The 22737-nt window shown below is 40.1% G+C and overlaps 1 protein-coding gene across 1 annotated transcript in view; it reads right to left on the bottom strand.

Annotated features, from left to right (window-relative positions):
- The window catches only part of disc1 (DISC1 scaffold protein), a 46252-nt gene that overhangs the window by 14092 nt on the left and 9423 nt on the right, over window positions 1-22737 (bottom strand). Inside the window, exons 4-10 of the mRNA XM_053332775.1 lie at window positions 22481-22637; window positions 20981-21077; window positions 20413-20645; window positions 16645-16699; window positions 14706-14808; window positions 14346-14534; window positions 5092-5152 (exon numbers count right to left, since the gene is read on the bottom strand). Of these exons, the coding sequence (XP_053188750.1) occupies window positions 5092-5152; window positions 14346-14534; window positions 14706-14808; window positions 16645-16699; window positions 20413-20645; window positions 20981-21077; window positions 22481-22637 (895 nt within the window). The remainder of the gene's footprint in view (window positions 1-5091; window positions 5153-14345; window positions 14535-14705; window positions 14809-16644; window positions 16700-20412; window positions 20646-20980; window positions 21078-22480; window positions 22638-22737) is intronic.

Genomic DNA, 22737 nt, shown 5'->3' with positions numbered 1-22737 from the left:
CTCTCCATCACCCTGACCATGTGACAGCAAAGATGCAGCTCTGAGTATTAAAAAAAAATGAAGAGAATAATTAAAGCATCTCTATTTGATTGAACTCAGAAAATTAGCATTATAGTAAGGACTAAGAAGAAGTAAGTAGTAGTGCTATTACAGCAGCAAATACAATATATCAACTTATCAAACACATAACCTTGTCTAGCTTTTATTACTACAGGTGTATGTTTATCATTTGCTCTAAAGTAACATCAGACACTTTATGGTATCTGGTAGCTAGTTTCGGTTGTGGTACCTCTCAGTGGGTGAGAGCATTGATGTTGAATTATAAGCAGGTCTTCTGGCTTTGAAAAAAAAAAGATTTCTCTTTTCTTTAAAATGAAAAAAAATCCTCAACAGATTCATATTTGAGACCTCTAACCTTTAAAATATTTATATTTATTTCCCTCCGTCTTTCAGTGACCTTTAAATAAATCATTTCCGAATAAGTGTGGTCCCAGGTGACATTTTAGGAACTAAATCTATTGATCTTGTTCGAAGTTCTACCTCTTATGCTTTTAAACATCACACACACACACACACACACACACACACACACAAAAAGTAAAACCAGCCACACTAAAGAGCATAAATATCTCAAAGTGAAAAAGAATTCGGTCTCTGCTTTACTCATCAATAACAGCCTTGTCCATCCAAGAATCCATCCTTGTGCAGAAAACAAACTAAAGCTGACAGGCAGGGACAAATATGTTGGTTTTAAACATGTGAGATGCTTCAAACATCTCAAAGGAAGAAATGTCCTCCATCTCTCTGCCTGCGCCCATTTCCAACCCAGGAGGAGATTCACTGGCGCGAACACTAATTCTCACATTGAGCGATTCAGAGTGATAAAAAAACAAAACAATTTCATACTCTAAGCACACATATACTTACTTATAAGCCTGTATAATGTATTCTGTATTTTCACCTAGAGTGTGCCTCCCTGCCACGCGGTTAGATTTGAGAAATTGCTCATTCTCCATAATATGTAAACAAACTCAAAAGCAAAAATGCGCCCAGACAGTATTGTTTAATCTCTCCCTCTGTTCCTTCTTCTCTCACAGTGATGAGACCCTCCTGAAAATTGAATGCCACTTGTTTTCCAGTCCATCTCCTGCTTGAAAAGGCTGCCAACCTCTGTACCCTGCCAATGCGTGCCTCTCAGCCTTTCTCTAACCTTCATTTGGCACACAGACAATAGAATAATTGCTCGGCCCAGCCCCCCTGCCCTCAACAATTCAGTACTCAACGCCGCTGCTTCTGAATTCTGCTATAGTGGGGACGCACCCAGTGAGCCATGCCATTGTTATTTGTCTCTTCTGAAGTGAAGAGGGACCCACACACGCACACACACACACACACACACACACACACACATACAGATATGGGTGGGCACACATGTGTTAACTTGCGCACACACACACACACACACACACACACACACACACACACACACACACACACACACACACACACATATGCCCATAAATCATTCTCTGTGGGGATTTAGTGTTGTACAATCATAAATTCCTCCAAAAAATGTCAAAGCCAGCCTCATCTATCACAAAAGCTTCTCAGTGGCAACCACAATTCATTGGAAATAACCAGCACTGGCATTAGAGGTCTATGTGCTGAAAATTCATGTCAGCTCCTAAGCATCCCTGTGATGGTGGCGTCCTGGTGCCCGTCGGTATGAACTCTTTACCCGGGGGTTAATTGGTGGCAGCCGCTTGGCCTGCCATCTGACAGTGACAGGGTGTGGGCGTGCTGCTCTGCTGATGGCCCAGTAATAAGAAGGAGAGACAGGCAGGCACACTCCTTCTGTAGTCGCTCAGCCCCCCTATGGGACTGCTGACTGACAGGATTGCTCTTTCTCCTCAAGGCATTACGTACGCACACAGACAGCTACCGAGGAAGGATTATAAATATAACCGTTGGACAGAGGAGCAGTGGTCTGGACCTGCTGGTACCAGTAGGATCAATTAGACCTCTCCAAAGTGAATAAGCACATGGCAAGCTTTACATGCTGATATTCTGCATATTTTTGTCGAGCCCATTTAGGCCATATGCTCAGCTGCATCTCAGGTCTCATGTGAACAGTAAGGCTATGAAAAACAGCAACTATCTTCAATCACAATGGGATATAACCCTCAGTAAATTAGTATCTTGAATGAATAAAAAAATAAATGCAAATTTTTCCTAGACAGTCTCATGTTAGTGCCTCTTTTGTTGAAGATCTCTAAAATCCATAAACATAATGAGAATTCACACATAGGAAGAAAAAAAAGGAGATGGGAATGTTTCACTTTAATTGTGCTGCAAGATCTCAAGTAACAGCAGCTGAGGAGAGGTGCTAATACCGGTATATGGTGAAACACACAGCGGTGACTACTGGATGAGGTGTATGGTGGATGCTTGATGTAGTGAACTGTTTGTAAGGTGGGTTGCCAGTCGAGCAGAAAAAAAGGTTCCACTGTTTTACACAATTTACACCTTGCTGACAAGATTTGGTGCATTAAAAATGTTAATAGAGCATCCCTGCTTAGATGCACCCAGCATGTCGTCAATCTTAACCAAGAGAACCTGTTTTCTCTTAGTATTTTAATGACAACATTTGCATTCTAACCATGAAATATTATAAATGGCACCCAAACCTCGATAGAAGAATGGCTAAATGTAGGACAAATATGAGAGGCTTTTCTTAATGAAACATCTACATAATGTATTAAATAACTGTGCTGCTCATCTGAATAAAATGTTTTTTGTTCTGGTGACACACTTACAGCATCTGTGCTGCTCTAACATCCTGTTCTAGTCTTTAGCAAGGAAGAGATAATTGGTTTTTTCAACACCATCCGTCTCCACGGAGACCAGACATCTCACCAGCACTAATCTGCCTCTTTCCTCCCTTCCCTACTCTACTCCTCCTCCTCTTCTCACCCCCAGACAACATAGCACTCCATCAACAGTAATGTACATTAGAGCTGACTGATAAAATTTACAGTGGATGATGGGTGCGTTTGTGTATCTGTGTGTGTGTGTGTGTGTGTGTGTGTGTGTGTGTGTGTGTGTGTGTGTGTGTGCAGCTGCTGTGTGTTTCAATGCTCATGTGGGGACAACCGGCCATTCAATCAAACAAAATATGTGTCACTGTGCCAAACTGGAGCTGGAGGAAGCTACTGGTGCCTGCCTGAAGCCAGAGCTGTTTTTTGTGATTTGATCTGGGCTGCCTCTGGTTATAGAAGCTGGTCCAGAATGGAGAGCCAATCAATTAATATAGAACGAGCTGAGCATTCAAACGAGTTGACAGTAGCCAATACCCGAGAGGGTGCCCCTTAATATGATTTTTCTATCAATGGTGATGTTATTAGATACCTCTTGTGATCTATATCATCAGCTGTTCATGCAATAAAGAATACAGTGGTCAAACTGAGCATCCACTAAAATATCGAATGATTAAAAGGGGAGATACAAGAGTAACCTGACATTGCTAAGGGTCAAGCATTCAGTGATAGATTTTTTGTTTTAAAAATAAAGTAAATCTGGCGCTGACCAGGGATGATATACTGATGAGATGGATATACACACACACACACACACACACACACACACACACACACACACACACACAAACATATATATGTACTGTGTGTGTGTGTGTGTGTGTGTGTGTGTGTGTGTGTGTGTGTGTGTGTGTGTGTGTTGGCATTGTGATGATTTTTTTGATTTATGTAACATTTTGCCACACTTTTTTATTTTGAGGTTTCTGTGTTTGGGGTGCAGTGTCCTTCAGGCTGGACATGTATGTGTTCAGTTCTCATTGGATGATGTCAAACACCCTGATAAAGACCAGTAGTGAAACTCATTGGTTAAATGAAGAGCAAAATCATGTGTTAAGTCAGCTACTGTTGCCAAGTTGTTTTTTCACATTTTTCATATAAGCTACATGGCACAGACGGGTACTCTCAGAAAATCAAACAAACCAAAAACAAAGTGCCATCTGCCCTTTTGACAGAGAAGGTCTCAGGTTGTGCCTCCCTGCTGGGCACTGAGATCGCAGCCATGTTGCTCCTTGACCACCCAGACCCCAGCCTGTGCATCCTTCAACAACAAACAGCCCTGTACAGTGTGTGACTGACTCCTGGATCCCATCCAAAGAGGTGAGCCTGTCTCTCCTAGGATGCAACACAAAAAGCTGCCCCCTCTCAAACACTACAAACATAAACAAGGGTCAGCGAGGAAACAGTGTCTCTAACAATATAGGCTTTTTCTGGCTCAAAGTAAGCCCATGCGGCCTAACCTTTCACGTCTGAACACTTACAAAAGAGAGACTAGATGAAAAGCACAGCTCATATGGTGTACAAAAAACAGTACCAAACCTATTCATCAGACCCGATCTCATCGCAGCTGCTCAGTGTTGCCTGTCCACTGAGGAGACTAGCTAAGCAGCTCTAATCTCCATAAGGAAGCATAAACATGCATATGGTGTCAACAGTTGAGTGGATTCCACATCCTGTGCTCATAAAGTCAGCCACTCAGCACATCACAATCCTGTTGTGTAACTGTCAGGCTGACTGAGTGACCACCAGCAACACAACAGGACCTGTCCTCAGTGATTTAGGGGCTCAGAGATGCAAATATAAAGAGTTGAAACTATGCATTGTTTTGTCTAAAATTGTTTCCAGAGAGGGTGGGAAAAGGTGGAAACTGAGCTTTTGTAGCGGTATGAAAAACATAAAGGTATAGAAAGTATGTGAGAAAGTGAGAAGAGGAAGACAAATTGTGCAGGTGAGAGACAGAGTGAAATGTGAGAAAGGGGCTGAGGGAGACAACCGCATAAGAAAAAGGTGTGAGAGCATGAGGTGGTGGGTGAAGTGATGAATTGGGGAGATGGTGCTTTCGTTAGAGGACAATAGAGGTGAGAAAAAAATTCCCTGGAGGCTGTTGCTCTGTTTATGTCTCCTCCTTTTTTACTCTTGTGGAATATCGAGTCCTTGTGTCTGTACTAATAAGACAGACAAATCAAGAAATGAGAGATACAGCACAAAACACTCTTACCTGTGCAATCTGTCCTCCAGTAACTCAATATACTTGGTAGTATTCTCTTTCAGTCGGCTCTCTGTACGGAGAAAGAAGCACAGAGAGAAAACAGCATGTTACTTGCACTCATTTATTAATTTTATTAACCATGATGGGGTATCCTAGCAACAATCACAGCCCTAATAGCATTAAAACTGGCCTGACATTAGCTATATTGTACATGGGCACTGTTAGGGAAGGTAGCAGTCATCACAGCTGGTGACGGCATTGTGCTGAGAAACTGCAACAGTATAGTTCAGTACAGAGGCCAACAATTGAGTAAATATCATTCCCAATACTCTAGGAAGGGATAAAATTGGAGACAGCCTGCGGATAAAAGGAGATATTATCATGGCATAGGTCCTTACATTGTGCCAGATTGTCTGTGGGGCATAAAGTTGGAAAGATAGCTTATGTTGCTTCCTGCACCCTTCTGCCAGCAGTAAGCTGTGCCTGAGGAGGCAGACGCAGTCTGGATGGAGAGAAGGGCAATCTGAGAGCCGTTAATGAGCTCATGTATGAAACATGAGAATATGCCCCCCGCAGCAGCAGATCTTTGAACACAATGCACTTATATCAAATTGCACCACATATACAGTATATGCGCACACAAGCTATAACATTCAATATAATCCTCCTTTTCCTTGAAACACGCGCGCACACACACACACACAAAGTTGGACTCATAAATCTATCCAACATCTGCACAATTCAAGAGTCAGATTTTCCACACTCTGGTACGGTAGTTCCCACCTCTGGGGGTTGGGATCCACACAGAGGTCGCAAGACATATCTAATGAGTCATTAAATGATGAACTGGATTTTTAAAAATCAAGCATATTCAGCTATGCAATCTGTGAATATCTGTTCCGATTTTTCTGTAGTAATTAGATGATATTTTCTCGTACAATATTGGATAATTTCATCGCTTTAGGCATGTAAAAAAATTCAAATTAGCCATTTCTCACTAATAGCTATCATCAGCTTTACAGATGTTTGTAGTTACATTTACATATCTTAACTGGATAGTTCACACACTTTGGTTTGTGTAGGAAAAAAACAAGGGATATAATGTGTTAATTAGTGAGTATTAGAGGTGCTGATTCGCAGATTTTGTTATCACTGACAGAGCTAGGCTAATTGTTTCCCTTTTTTTCTATTCTTTATGCTAAGCTAGGCTGACCACCTGCTGGCTGTAGCATTATATTTAATGTTATTTAACTCATCGAAACTCTCAACAAGAAAGCAAGTTTTTTCAGTTTTTTCAGAAAATACTTAAACTATTTCTTTAAGGGACATGAAGCAATAAAGTCTGGGGGCCCATGCCTCAGTGGCTTGCTATTATTGACTAAAACTCACACAGAGAAAAAGTAACCCAATTGGATGCTCTGAATCACACTGAGGTTTGAAATACAATTTGTCTCATTGTCTTGATGGTGGTTATTAGACAGCATCAGCTCCAAGATGAGACAGACTGCGGGCTGTCACAGTGGGGGGAGAAGGAAAATGGCTGAGAGAAAGCTGTGACGCACACACACATACACACACGCACACACACACACACACACACACACACACACACATACACACACACACACACACACACACACACACACACACACACACACACACACACTTACACACACACATTCATGTCCATACTTTGAGGAGGAAAATTAGATGGAGAGAGTCAGGCTGTTTATGGGGGTTGCATGTGTGTGTCACAGAGTGAAAGGAGAGGCAGAGATCTTGCCTGAGAGTGGTTCGGATTCAAAGTGGCCAAATCTGCTCAATCAGAGGGAAGAAGGAGGCCGCTGGAGCAGCTATCACATATCTGGTGAGTTGATCTGGTATATGAGGACCAGACAGCTCACTTACAACCCCTCTAATTGCTATATGAGATCCTATCCTACCTGACAAAGTCTCCCTTGTCAACTTCCATTCATGCCGGCTCCGTTAAGCAGCGTGCAAGGAGATAACTGCTGAATTATACATGGGGGCATTAAGCCTGACTTTGGATGGATCAGAGCATGTACAGATGTGAGGTGACAAAGTAGACCTTATGCCTTGAACAAGAGCAAGAGGCAGATTTAGAAATAATATAAAGTGAGGAATAGAAACAGTCAATAAAGCTCGTGAAGATGGGAGATGCAGACATGAGTGTATTAACTTAATATTTCTTCCTATGCTGATACTGCTGATGCTGAGGAGAGTCAGTGTGCCATCCTGTCGCCATGCCAACCGGTGGTAAAACCAGTGAGGCTTTTCGGGCGTGACAGATGAAAATAATCTCTTCTTTTTAGAATGGGACAAGACATCATGCAGCAGAGCCTCCTCCTGCGCCAAGTGGAACCACAGCACTGGGTGATATTACCACTTCCTGTAAGTCTGTGGGAGGCTGCTGTCATTGGCAGGCCATGCGAATAAAATCGGCACTAAAAAGCCCATAAAGAAGAGAAAAGCCACTCTGTTAGTCCCTGATACAGTATATTTGGTGTTGGAGGAACCTTACAAAGGCGTTCAACATGAGCCAGCAATGGAAAATTCATGAGCTCAACCTCCCCACACACCAGTGATCTCAGCAGGTGTTAAACATCACTGATTGCTGCCAAGGACCCCAGCCAAAATTGAAGAGGCCTTTCAATTCATAACATAAACACAGGACTGAGACACTATTGAAAGATGGTAAGAATGTGTTACTTGATTTTGCAGAGGCCATTCACTTCAAACTACTCATTTATTAGTCTAATGATGAAATAATTACTTCAGCTAAATGGATGTAATGTCGATAAAAATGATGAATCTAATGATTACAATCAGTAGTTCAGATAAAGCACACTGAGCATGCATATGGCACAGAGATGCACAGTTCCTTGTGATAAAAGTTATTGGCTTTATTAAGCCTCCAGGAGTTAACAATGGCAAGGTGTTTGGATTTGCTGCTGCTGCATTATGAGCATTTGAACAGCCCTCTAATTGAAAGTGAATAATGCAGTAATTTCTTCATTGCCTTGTAACAATAAAAGCACCCAACATCTGTGAGGCCTTCATGTTGTCAAACAAATTAGAGGCAGCTCCGTGCTAACGCAGCACCATCGATATGCATGTTATAAAAGCCTGTGCATAATAAGGCAGAAGAGAAATTGTGTGTCTTTGTAATTGAGTTGAAGGCACTGACTGTGATTAATGTGTTTAAGCTCGGCTCGGGCTGTTTGAGTGCAACGGCACTGCAGGTAACATAAACACACAGTCAGCATCTGCAGACACTCACAATATATGAATGTATCAGAACTTAGCAGCAGCCCAGCAGCATAGCTAATGGAGGAAGAGGGACAGGCTGATATCTCAGACAGACACTCAATAACCCGTGATACTTTAAGGCTCTGGGATCACAAAGCATAGCAGTATACAGATTGCAGCTGGCACAGCGTAACATATTGTGGGGCTATGCGCGAATGCACAACAAAAGGAATCATTTGACAAAAAATTGGCTGTGTGTACAAAATCTGTGCTTGTGTGCAAATATATACTTCAGTTCCGGGTGCTGAATTGCTCTGACTGAAATGTTAGACATGCTCACACTGTCATTATAACTCACATCAAACTCAGAGTTTGTTTAGAGGAGACTCAAAACTTACTTTGCTGTGGGCTGTAACATTTTCTCTGACAACTGAATCTGGGAAGCACCAAGAGACCAAATAAGACTCTCCCAAAAGCGCTCAAATACTTTCTCTATGCTTCACGTTCCTGCTCCATGAAACTGGCATCTTATTCTTTCCTCTGGATCCATTGGGAAATTCTATCAGCACCAGGCTAAATCATTTTCCCCAAAAACACATTTCTGAATTTGTCATCTCCCTCCACAGAAGAATTTTGTCTGAACAAGACTAAGAGCCTTCAGCCATGCTAGCAGCTCTGTGCTGTATTGTTACAGTGGTGCTTGAAACTAAATCCTAAAGTCAGCATGCTAACAATGACCATGCAAACATGCTGATTTGGCATGTTTGTTTACTACCTTAAAGGTAAGGTAACATATGTTAATTAGCGCCAAGTGTAAGTTTTGCTGAGATGGGTGTGATGAAAATATCCTTAGTATTAAACAGAAATTTGGACCATATGCACCAAATGAAAGGTCAGGTGATCACCAAAGTTATTACACTTTATTATCCTGAGGGTGATATTAATGTCTGTACCAAATTTCATTGCAATCTATCCAATACCTCACTCAAAATCACAAATGTCAACCTCATCTTAGAGCTGAAGGAAAAGTCAAAGGGTCATCAAAGTCATTAGGATTCATCCACTGGGAACTATGAATGTAGATGACTGTTTAATACACACTTTTTTGTACCAATCCATCAAATAGAAGTTGAGATATTTCCCTAGATAGGTGAATATTTAGAAGTCAGGGGATCACCAATGTCATTAGGATTCATCCTCTGTGCACTGTGGATATCTGATTTCATGGTAGTCTATCCAGTAGCTATCCAAACTGTCAGTCTGGACCAAAGTCACATACCAAATGACTGTGTGACTAAAAATAAACAGCTGTAAACAAATGTTTGGTCTTTACTTTGTTCCTAGTGGCCTAGCTTTGCCATTATAAGTGTTATAACCAACACTCCTTCTGGGTGGATTTGAAGAAAATAAATTGCTATATGCTATGGTTGGAGCTACTGTAGTGGCACTTCAATCAACTTGCATTTGTTTTTGTTGTAATTCTTTTGGGGATGGACACTATGATACATGTGACAAATTCACAATGGAACAATATCCTCTACTTAATCACAGGAAAAAAAAATGAATACTGTAGAAACTTCAGAAACAAAAACCAGGAAACATTCTCCTGGGTCCACTTAACAAGTATGGCTCTCAATCATTCAGACACACTTTAGGAGAAGAGCTGTCATACGTTCCATCATGTTCTCAACAGAAGCACCCTGAAAGAGGCCGTCATGAATAAATCATATATTTCCTCGGCTTTACTATTGGCACTCCATTAAGAGGAAAATTGCATTGGTTTAATAACACAGAGAGAGACAGTATTATGATGTGCAATTCAGTTGTTGGGCTTGTATGCATGGTTGAGTTTTGCCTGGCTGACGATCAAATAAAGCACAAAGGTGACAGTGGAGTGGGAGTTGTATGAAGACAGAATAAATTGTGGAGATCCAGCAAAAGACACAAAAACACTAATTAAATGTGGTGCACTGGAGCCATGTGAAGCTGACTGCTTACTGTCTTCATCACAGAAAGCTAAATTACCTGACTGATACAGAATATACCGCCTGCATACTAACAATAGCATTAAATAAGCATTACTAGAATAGTTGGATAAATCAAAAGGAACACACACTGAGGCTGCCACCAACCAACCAATCGTTGACTATTTTATTTCTAACAGAAAACCCTGTCTCTTAAAATGAAGAATTATGTCATTGCACTTGACAGTTACTTTGTTTTGTGAGAAAAGCTTTTGGTCTCTGTGTAACACTCTGTGTCTCCACCAAAAGAATCTGAATTGTTAGCATTACATGTCTCTCAAAATCCTAATAAGTCATCAATCTGGCTGCTTGAAGTTACTAAAGGGGTGCCACAGGGCTCAATACTTGGTCCTATCATGTTAACATTGGAGGACCTAGGCTTTAGACTTAGACCTAGGCTCAGTGGTTTGTACAGCTCCATTCATTACTATGTAATGTACATGCATGCAGCTGTCCATACCATCAAACCTCTTGATGCTGTGTATCACAGTTCTCTTAGATTTATAAGAGGTGACAGTTTTAACACCCATCATTGTATCCTTTGTGTGAAAGTGGGGTGAACATCATCTACAGTACTGCGTGAAGGGAAAGACATTGCCTCTTCTTTTATTTATAAAACCATCCGAAATAAGCTACCATTTTATTTATCATAACTTTTAAGACTTGGAAATGTGGAATACCACACTCATTCACAAGAATTCATTACCTTGGATGTCCTATATGAACACAGAACTTTGAAAACTACATTCACCTGTTTGTCATGGGTGGAATAAGCTTCAGGACTCCCTTAAATTAGACGTTTATATCCCTAGATCTTTTTAAGATTCTGTTAAACAATGTTTTATATAATGAATGCTGTTTTTGCCTGCTTTGTCACTGTGTACAATGGTTATTTAACTCTTTTTCTTTGTGTTTTTTTTTTTTTTTTGTATTTTGTAAGTCTGTTGTCTTGTGTTTGCGTTGTATATATGCTTTGTATATAATTGTTGATTTTACACAGGGCATTATTGGAAAAGAGAGGTTTGCCCTCAGTTAGTTTCCCCTGTTAAAATAAATGCTGTCTATCTAGTTTCTATCTACATTTTAATGTCCTCACTCCTGGGGGTCATTTACTCATCTTATTCAGCTCTTCAATTATTTATTTGTAAATTTAGTATCACTCGAGATCCCTCATGGGGACAAAATTATACTCTCAGCAGGGAATCAAACCTCCAGCTATAATGGGTTTGGTATTCATCAGCACTTGTGCCAATGGTAATTAGGGACATAATGGCTCCCGGGCCAAAAAGCCTCACACCACAAAGTACGCTGGGTGGAGACGTTCAACAAGCTGAATCTCTGTAGTTCAACTGAAATGTATGAAGACTTTGTGTCAGCTAAACTATGTGTTCCTTCAACGCTCATGTCATGAGAATAGGCCATTTGAATATGTTCTTTTGTCATGAGATGACTCTGGTATCATGAGCATGCGCTATAAATACCTCAGAAACCAATGAGATGGCCATCTTGACTTTGAAGTAGACAGTAATTTCTAGTCCCCTCTAGCTAAAGAAATGGTAATGTGCTGTTTGTGGGCTATCAGTTTTCAGCTAGCGTGTGCCAGCCCCTTATTACCAAATAGGATGACAGTTTAATGAGCCCCTTGCTTGGTGTCAGCAACACATTGTGAAATTGCGCCTGCTGCCATATTGTGTGCGCCCACTTAAGCAAGGCGCACAACCAATCATTAACTTGCCGTCTCTTCCTTCATGGTGACGTGTTGCCCACCTGATTCCCATTCCTTTGTTTAGCTCGAGCATTTGCATGTCACTGCTTTCCCAGCCTCTGTGTCCCTGAGATCTGCATTACGTTGTGTGAGCCACGCAGTGTATTTAGGATACTGAGGTGAACTTGAACATGTCTTTGGTGGTTGTCAGGAGAGATTAATGCTATCCCTGGCTGCTCAGCAAGTCAAGGTGTGCAGCAGTGCAGCTATAATACACACAAGTTAAAGAAATAAAAAACATAACCGCATTTGCTAGTAAATACAATCATATAAAATAATAATATAAAAGATATGGACCTTCTATGGACAAAATATCAGGTCAGTGCATATATAATAAACACCCAAGCAGCCTGACTGGAACAATGAAAGGGTGCCCCCTAGTGACATCAGAACATGCATTTAAGAAAAGACAATGGCCCAATGCTTAAGGTGACACTGCAGCCACAGGCCGTAATGATATAGATAACAGAGCATGTTAGATGGCTGATTGCATGCCTTAGGGTTGCAGAAGGAGCCTGATCCACAGCTGAAGTCCCCAGTCCTTCACTACCCACTCTGGTCTCACTTTACTGTCCCCCTTCCCTTCTTTATGCTGTTGTCTCAGTGCCTCAGAGAGTGAAGTGACCTTTTTTAGAAATTTCCCTGTGACTGATGGACTGGAGAGAGTAGCACTGCAGGTGGTGCCGTCAAAATCCATTTATCTCTATGCCAGTGCTAGGAGGCCAAAACGATCGAACCCCCTCCACCCCCATCCGCCATCCCCCCCTCCCCGAAAAAGCAAGATCCTTCTTTAAGCAGCATTCAGATCTGTTAGAGTCAGAGACTGTGTGAGTGCTGATACATCATGTCTGCTGTGAGTGGCTCGGAGGTAATTGGCTACTTCACACAATCTAAAGCTCATTTCCCTTGCACACCCCACAACCCCTCCTCCCTCTTAACAACTGCCAATCCTGCTGCTAACTCATTTGATGCCGAGTCCCCACTGACAGCGGTTCACTTCTCCTTCGTTTGGGAGAAAAGTCATTGTCCATTGATGTCCTCCTGGCATAGAGCAACATCAAGAGAAGACTTTTTTTTTCAAAGGGCTCTAATGATTTGCATTTTAATTGATATTTAAAAGGTGTTTATTCAAAGTGAGAGACAGCGTTGCTTTTCAAAAGTACAACAAATGTTTTCTCGTCTCAGTGGACAAACGCACCAGTGTTCATATCATTTTAAGTTAATTATATCATTATTTAATGAGCCAGTAAGTATTAAATGTTAGTAATTAAATGTAATCTACAGTTTATAGAAATGCCACAAGAGAAAAAATCTGTCATATATTCTGAAGTTTTTAGAATTTTGAATGAACCTGGAGATGGGAATACACAACAGTTAAAGGAATAATCTGATCTTTTGGGAAATATCCCTACTCGTCTTATTGCAGAGAGTTAGATGAGATGACTGATTCCACTCTCATCTTCGTATGTTGAATATTCATCTACATCCAGCAACCAATTAAATAAGTTTAGCACAAAGACTGGGAACAGAGGGAAACAGCTAGCTTGGCTCTGCCTGAAGGTACCAACATCGACGTACCAGCACCTCACAGCTCACTAATTAACAAGTTATATCTTGTTTGTTGATGCTGAATTAAAAGAACAAAAAACAAAGTGTGTAAACCACAAATTGTGATTTTTATGGGGGATTATGTGTGGGGCTACTTTTTGTCCTGGAGCAGTCACTTCCTGGAGCCTCTGCTGGTTGCCTGGCAACAGCAATTGAAAAGACATCAAAGTTACTGTGTTAATTAATGAGCTTTAAAGGTGCTGGTAAGTGGTTTTTTATACATTTGGACAGAACTAGGATAGATGTTTCTCCATGTTTCCAGTCTTTATGTTAATCTAATCATCTAGAGATTACAGTGGCATCGATCTCTCATTTAACTCTAAGCAAGACAGAGAATAAGCACATTTCTCAAAATGTTAAACTACCCTGTTAAGTTATGTAAATTAAACAACAAACATCTGTGAAATTGTTAATAGCTGGTAGTGAGAATTCTTCGTTTCCCTTAAAACGTCTTTGTTGCAGTAATGAGGATGCTACACCTGCTTGCTTATTTTTTTTATCTCTAGTTATATCCTTTTGTCTACAGCAGCCCGGTTCCTCCTTTGGGATGTAAACAGTTCATGTGATCTTAATGCAGACTGGCCTCAGTGACTCACCGTGCTGCACCTCCCTCTGCTCGAGCTCCTGCCTAAGCTGCTGCTGCTGCTCTTTCATCCTGGTCAGCTCCTGGCTGCTCCCTGAACTGAGGCTGTGCAGTCTCTTGGCCAGAACCTCCAGCCGGTCCCGCTCCAGGTACACCGCCTTCATCTCAGCCTTCAGCTCCTTGGCGCTGCTGAAGTCATTACCTGCACCGGTGCACCACAGGAGGACATTACGTTTACACCGCCCATTGATGAGTGTCTCGATCATTAATGGCGTAATTAAGTGAGGCTAATGGCAGGAGATTCAAGTAAATGAGGTAAATAAAAGATGTCAAATGTAGGAGTGAATCGGGGTGGGGTTGAATGGAGTGTCACCTGAGATGGCTGCCAGTTTGGCTTCATGTAGCGCCAAGAGCTGAGTTTCAGTTTCGCTGACCTTCCTCCTCAGGCTGCTGCCCAGCCTCTGACTCATGACCACCTAGGGAAAAGACAGAGAAGAAGAGGTGGAAGAGAGCACGGGGGGAGGGTGGTAACTAACAAAACCTTTGCAGACACATGGATCCCACAGGATGAATAACATTTCCAATACTGCTTTCATTTTCTTTTTGACACTCATTCTTACAAGACCTTACAGATTCATTTCCGTCCTTCTACACTCCCCCTCCTTTAAATATACAGCGGAGCATCAACGCCACTGTTACCTTGTCTATAACCTTTAGAAAGAAAGGAAATGCTTTTTTTTATTTCAAGTGGACAGACAGGGAAATGTGAAATCTCCATGAAAGATGCCATTAGAATGTCAGAGAGGAAAAAGGCCCTGAATGTCACAGGCCTGATGGGGATGCAGCACCTCAGCTTTCCAGTATTCATCAAGGAATTGATGGCTTTAGATACAGCCTGTCTGCTCCCCCCATCTGCCCTCACTCTGCCCTTTAAACCTCTGTTTTTCCCAATGTATTCACTTTGAGTTACAGCCAGATACAATCCCCATGGTGAGCTTTCTTCTTCTTCTTCTTTTGAGGAACTATTTTCATTGCTCAAAGGGATGTAGAGCAGATTTTCTGACGCATTATCTTCTTGAATCTGACACAGATTTGTGCAACACTTTGAAAAGGCTGTCTAACAGGTTGGTATTTCTGAGACAGAACATCTCTCCAGGGAGTTTTCTTCCCACAAAAAGTACAGAACTGTTTTTTTTTCTCCAAATAGGCTTGCATAATTTTATTTCATGCATCACATGAACTGGAAACTGCTCTGGAGTGCTTTTCAAACTGTAGAAATTCTGATATTGGTAATTTCATTTCAAGACATCAGGCTATTTGTCAATTTTGCAAAAGTCAGTGGTGAAAGTGAAAGTTATTTTCATGCCAGCAATCATTTTGTCACAGCATGTGTGCCATTTTCCACATGGTGGATATCTCATTTAGGAACAAAACATTTCATTTGAACTTAATAACAGTCAATATTGTGATTGTGTCTCTTTGTGGAAAACCTATATATTCTTTTGAACTACCGTTGCAGCATCAACCAACCATTTGATGACAGGTTTCTAAAGGACACAGCTAACAATAAAAAAGGTCTTTACAGAGCTCCCTGCCCCCATGCTGTGCCCTCCTCCCTCTTTCCTTGAACCACCACTTTTTACAGATTTCTACTGCTTCTGGCTCTTTCCAGCTACATAGATCTGTGTGTAGAGATCAATAAGAGGGAAAAGCAAACTCCAGAGAAGCAAGAGGGAACTCCAGAGACACAGCACATATAAAGGGAAGCATGCAAAGCCATTCACACACAAGACACGCAGAGATACCCACCAAAGCAACGCTAGCTCAACAGATATTTCACGTAGACACACAGTGCACACACAGTGAAATCTTTTGCTCATAGCTGTTAAAATGACAACTACAATAAAGACTACTATGATTAAAATCTTAACTAAAGTTGGCAATTTGTTACTTTGCTTATTCAGCTGCTTATGTCTCATCAGAAATGCAGAGAAAATCAGAACTGTATTTCTTGGCAGCATTGTATTGTCTCAGATTTTTAAGCAGGGTTTATTCAAAAAGACATCTCCTATTGCTTCAGACTCTTCCCATGCAACGATGGAGAGTCCACTGCCTTGTCGAATAGAAATAAGCACATGAATACAAACATTTCCATTTAGTATGCCTATTTAACACACTGAAGCTGGCACATAGCACACTTTCTATTTTGACTTACTTATTAGATTTTCATACACATTCACTCATGTTCGGCATGCTGAGAAAAGTCTAAGGTGTTATGGAGTAAATCGTGTCTGAGGAACAGGGTGCCTTACTTTAGCTGTAGCTTCCTTGATGGACAGATTCAATGCCTGCCCCTGTTCCTGGAGTCTGCAGAAAGAAATACAAATGTTACAATCAAAAGACACAAATGCAAGGATTAACAGAAAAAGTTTACTCTTGTGTTCTTGTGCAACACAGAATTTTCAAGAGAATTACTGAATATTTTATAACTTTTATTAGAAGTTCTCATTCAAAGTCGTGTCAAATGAAATAAAGCACAAGAGTAGGCACCAATAACTCTAAATCCTTGTATCTGGAGTGTGCATTAAAGAGCATGAACTTCAAGCAAGAAATCTGCTAATATTCACAAACAGAATAAGAATATCACATGCTGTCTAGCTGAACATATAATGTGTTTACATTTATACTGTGCACAAACTTGAAAGCACATTTACTCCTTGAGCAGGAGTAAAAATGAGGGCTGCAACTAATGATTATTTTCATTATCATTATTTTCTTTATTCATGGCATAATTGTTTGTTCTAAAAAAATCAAATAAAATAAAAGATGTTGAAAAAGTGTTTCCTACAGTCCAAAAATCTAATGTCTTGTTTTGTTCAAACATCAGTCCAAAATTGAAAGATGTTCATATAATATCTATCTATCTATCTATCTATCTATCTATCTATCTATCTATCTATCTATCTATCTATCTATCTATCTATCTATCTATCTATCCATGTACATATATATCATAGTAGATTAAAGAAATTAAAAAATAATCACATCTGATTAAATACCTTGTGAGTCCACACAAAACAAAGTCATAGTGAAAAACTACAGGTGGTAGGTACCAAGAGGTCCTGCCTCTTCTTAATTCTCCATCAACTGTTCAAGTTCAGACATCTAAAATTGGTATATGTCAGCCGATAAATACAAGAAATTTCAGTACAGGCATTCTAAACTAGATTTGAGATTATTTAGAAACAGTGTCTTCATTACTTAGTTTATCCACCAGAGAGCACTGATGAGTAGATTTGAAAACTAAAGAAAACAAATCAAAGGGATTCTTATAAAGATTAATCGTTTGTGTTTAAAAAAATGTCTATGTCAAGATTTTCCAATGTATCGACGTCAAGAAACCAATCACCAAACCTACCAAATATCGATACCAGTATTGGCCTCAAAAATCCAGTATTAGTCAGGCTATAGGCTACTACTAAATGATCATGATAACAATTCTACCCGTTACTTCTAATTTCTAAATGCAATGCAACCTATGTTCCTGATTTAGAAACGGGGTTTCTAAATCATTATTTTCTTATAATCAACAATTCTATAAAACAGAACCTGTGAAGCAGCCTCCATGATAACACAAACAGTCAATATAAATTTGTTTAGTGTAAGTGTATTTGTCTAGATGTCTAGATCAATATTTCAGCTATCAAGGGTAAATGTCATCAGTATTAAAGCATGTAATTACTGATTGTAAACATTCAAAAGAGACAAACCATTAAGGTCATATTATTTCATGACAGAGAAATAAATCAATTAGTAGATGGAAAAACGGAGCATGAAATCTACTATGAATAACACAGTCACCTTGAAACCGTCTCATATCACAAAAATCAGTATGCCCTTTAAATGTTATTCAAGCTAATGTCCAGGGTGAGTCAGAGAAAAACGTCTCTGAACATCAGTGTTACAGCAGCCTTTTTTTCAAGGATGCCGTGACTCTGGACAGTGCAGATTTTATTAATCCAATTCTAATAAGAACATACACCTTGATACGAGAGCGAAATGTCCTGTTTTATTTGGAAAGGGGACCTGCAACACAATCATCATGCTGACCCGAAGTGCACCACCCTGAGCTGTGCAGCTGAATATCCAATCTGAGGTCACAATTTCAATCAGTAATGAGAATAAATGCATTCCACTGCGGATGAGAATATGTCAGATCAATTTATGCCAGTGATGGTGGGTCACGCCACCGAGAAGGCGATAAGTACAATTTACATGTCTTTCTAACGAGTGGCAAGACAGAGAGGCTTTCCACAGGGCTCCCTCACAAGCTATTAACTTCAGAGGGTACGATGCAAAGTAATCATTTGCATCTTAGAAAAACCATTAAAATTCAGAGCAGGTTCAAGCAGGTGTGAGAGAAGAGGATTGAGAGAGCGTAGGGGATGTGAGGAATGAAGAAAAAGTACTTGTGACTGCTTGATACATCCTTTTTGAATCTGAAGTACAATTATTGGCCATAAGGTCTTAAAGATGGTTACATTAAATTCATTTAGCTTTGCCCCGTTTTTTCTTTCTTCACTTGTCAAGTTCTTCCATGCAGTTATTTGAGATGTTGGCTGAAGATTTGACTTGGTTGAAACATGATGGTTTAATCTACTTTCTTGGCATGAAAAGACAAAACAATCCTGCAGTAAGATTTTCTTTTCAAAATGTCACTGTTTGACAGAGGATGAATGAAGCTGGGAGGCAAAGATTCAGAGAAATTCAAGACACAGCCTCTTTTAAATGAACCAATTTGATGATAAGAAAATACGTGACGTGATGTAAGGCAATATTCATGGCCTGATAGCTGTTGGAGTGTCACTGCAACTAACAGCTCTCCAGCAGCTCCACATGGTGACCGGCAGTACTGCAGGTACTGTGAGGACACTACAGCATGAGAGGAGGCAAATCTGGGAAAATATGGGGATTATATACTCTGTAGATAGACTGTGTGTGTGTGTTTGTGTGTGTGTGTGTGTGTGTGTGTGTGTGTGTGTGTGTGTGTGTGTGTGTGTGTGTGTGTTTTCAAATAAATGACTATTTAGAGACTATTCACAACAGAATCGTCTTTACTGTCCAATTCAATGGTGGTGCCACTACTGATGAGTGTTATAAATTGATGAGGGGATTAGAGCTACAATGATTGAATTAATTGATTTGTTCAGCAACAGAAAATGTATTAAACACACAGATCTCTTTTTAAAAATTAAAATCCAGTGTACCGTCAGAGATTGTGTGACAATACTGACTTAAGGGATACATTTTTCATATATTTTTTTAATATTATAAAAACATTATTTACATTATTTATCATCCTTTTTTGAAATGACATTTAAAAGAAGCTCATTTAAAAAGGCGCGGTAATTGTTGAATATTGTCTTTTGAATTGAATCTGTCCTCAATTTACAATCAAATAAAATGACTAAATGAGTAAAGTAAAGATAAAGCATATAATGGTCCCACCAGCAAATGATTTTAACAGTGTGGGTGTGAAGGCAAATGTCAAGTGCAACCAATCAAAGTTTGAGCCCAGAGACCGATAATGAAAACCACCACACTCAGGTGTAAAATGCAAATGTGTAAGGTTTGAAAATACTTCTTTGCAGAGCACTCCAGGGTGCAATTTGACATTTACATTTTCTTCATGCAATTTGCACATTTTTTCGACTATGTTGGACCACATGGATGAAAAGCATATAAACATCCTAGGCCAGTAAAAGCTAGAGATATGTCTGAAAATCTTCAGTGAATGCTTGAGTTTCCTCATCTGGACTTGACCATCTTTCAGATCTGAGTAATTTCCCCTAAATGAAGTCTTGTGACAGTAGTACTCTTAAGTCAAAAAAACATCAACTCTTAATAAAATACTTAACTTGCATATCCTTCATATATACTCATATTCTTATAAATCTTCCAGCAAATCAAAATATATGGCAAATATATTTCATATCATCCCTAATGTGCTTTAACATAAAAATATTCAGTGCAAGAAGAATCTGGTTAAATATTCTGCATGCATATCCAGTGAGACTGACCTGAGCATGGAGGGTGGAGGAGCGACGGAGATCTGTGTGCGGTTTTCAGAGGTGACAAGATCCTGCAGGGTCCGGTTCATTTCACGAAGCTGGGCCATGGTGCAGCTCCTTAACACAGAGCCCTCCAGCTCCTCAACCTCCACCTGCTGCTCCTCCTGCTGGATCTGCTGCTCCAGGCATCGACTGCGGTCCTTCAGCTCCGCCAGCCTCTGCTGCAGTTCCTCCATCTCCACCTGCATTATAATCCATGGCTTAATTCTGTGTTAAACGGTCCATTTCAGATATTTTTCAGTTCTCTACTGTATGTATGATGGACAAAACATGATACATTTTCCTATAGTAGGACTTTAATTATTACAACATTGAGAACTACAGTATATTGCATTGTAAGTTTATTGTCATATTAACCCTGCCTAAATTCATTAATGAGGTTCACACTTACGGTTTTTAATAATTTCATAATTTCTCATTTCAGGACACATCAGAAAGGCCAAGGATATGTAACACAGACATATGTGACACAAAGCAGCAGAAATAATCTGTGCTACACTGGTTGAGCTGAATTCACCTCAATTGTCCGTTTCTCTTGGATCAGACGATCTCTTCGATGCAGTGCACCCTGAGACGAGTCGGACCGTTCCCCTGCATCAGGCTCTGCGTTCTCCCTGCCGCCCAGACACAAAAAACACACACACACTCACTACAAATGCTTCTGAAACAGTGTTTTAACTTTTTCTTTCATTATAACTTTGATAGATGGAGTCTTCCAGTGTTTTGGTCTCTGAGAGTAATATTATTGTTCCATTACCATATCTGCTTTATCTGGTCATTCAGAGGTGAGCTATGACAGAGATGACCCCTAATCCTTGGGGGGCATATTTTGCCCTAGCGTTTCATGCACACATTTTAAAACTGCAACTCTGAGATAGGAAAGATAAACATGTAACTATTGTTTTTGAGGTTTAGGCTACTTTTTTTTCAGGATACACACTGGACAGGCCCCACCTGATTTCCTTCCTGTTACAACAGTCTATTTTTGACGGCTCCCCCTCTGTCTGACAACCTGTCTGACAACCTTTTAAAGGAGGAGAGACCATGATCATAATCAAAGAGACTGTAGTCATCACTGTGTCTGCTGGAGGACAAAAGTTCACATTAAACAGAACTCAGTTAGCAGCAGGTAGAGTTAGCATCAGCAACTAGCAGCCTGAATGTATATCATATTCTTGCATATTAGCATGTTGGCATTCACTGCTCATTTTTTAAAAGTAGTCAAAACATTGATTATCGCTAACAGTGATACTAACTGTATTATTAAACTTAGCAAGCTAGCTGTCCTGCATGGTAGATGGAAACACAAGTTTTCTTGAGACTTTAACTCATGTTTGAATCAGTGTCACTCATCATGATTTTTATAAAGTATTTTATTTGGAGGTTTCAAAACTGAAGACTGAGGGACATCTTTTTAGCTCCTATAACCACAGTCAGAACAGTGAGGTCCCATGGTAAAGAGACGGAATCTGATTGGTTTTCTTGTCTACATTCTGAGCATAATTGGTGGTTTATAGATGGAGCCTTATAGCACCAAGTCTGAGATTGATCTCTGAGATAGAACCCTTTCTTTTCTCACATTTAAGGGCCGATAACAATGAAAACAAAAAAATAAACCTAAACAAAATGCTTAATACTGTCAAAGAATAATTTCATGTAAATTTGTGTGAGAAAGTCATTTAGTCCACTAACTGTCTTTTTTAAAAAAAATACACAAAATAAGCATGAAATGAAATCTGAAAAAAATAAAGAATCATTTTTCTAAAAACTAACCACACCTCATACCACCATGCACTTCACAGTGAACTACATCTAAATATCATAGAGGTTAGTCTGCATGTATCATGGATAACATTTTACTTTAATATTAAAACATTAGCTAATGATTCTAATAATAATTCAGCCTGTAACAGACACTCATAAAACCCAGTGATGAAAACAGATCATAATGTTCCTGTCTGCTGGGTGTGACCAGTCTGAGTTATGCTTGCACTGATGCCATTGTTGCCCGACTGACCTGCGATGACCACACTCTGCCCACTGGAGGGCGCTGTGCACCACCTGTCTGAGCCGCTCAAGGAACAGAGCCACACTGTGCTGTCTGGAGGGTAAACCCAGCTTCAGAGATCCTCGCTCCCTGTACAACTCCTCCAGCTTTTTCCCAAAGCGCTCAGCTGAAAAGACACATACATACACACACTAAATAAAGTGCAACATCATGTGCTAAAATAGGTCAGTTGGTCAGAAGGTCAATGAGGAAAGGACTGCACAGAA

The sequence above is a fragment of the Scomber japonicus genome, chromosome 14, assembly GCF_027409825.1.
Source record: "Scomber japonicus isolate fScoJap1 chromosome 14, fScoJap1.pri, whole genome shotgun sequence".
In the NCBI taxonomy this organism is placed as follows: domain Eukaryota; kingdom Metazoa; phylum Chordata; class Actinopteri; order Scombriformes; family Scombridae; genus Scomber; species Scomber japonicus.
The sequence above is the reverse complement of the archived record's forward strand: the minus strand, read 5'-3'. Positions and strand labels throughout refer to the sequence as shown.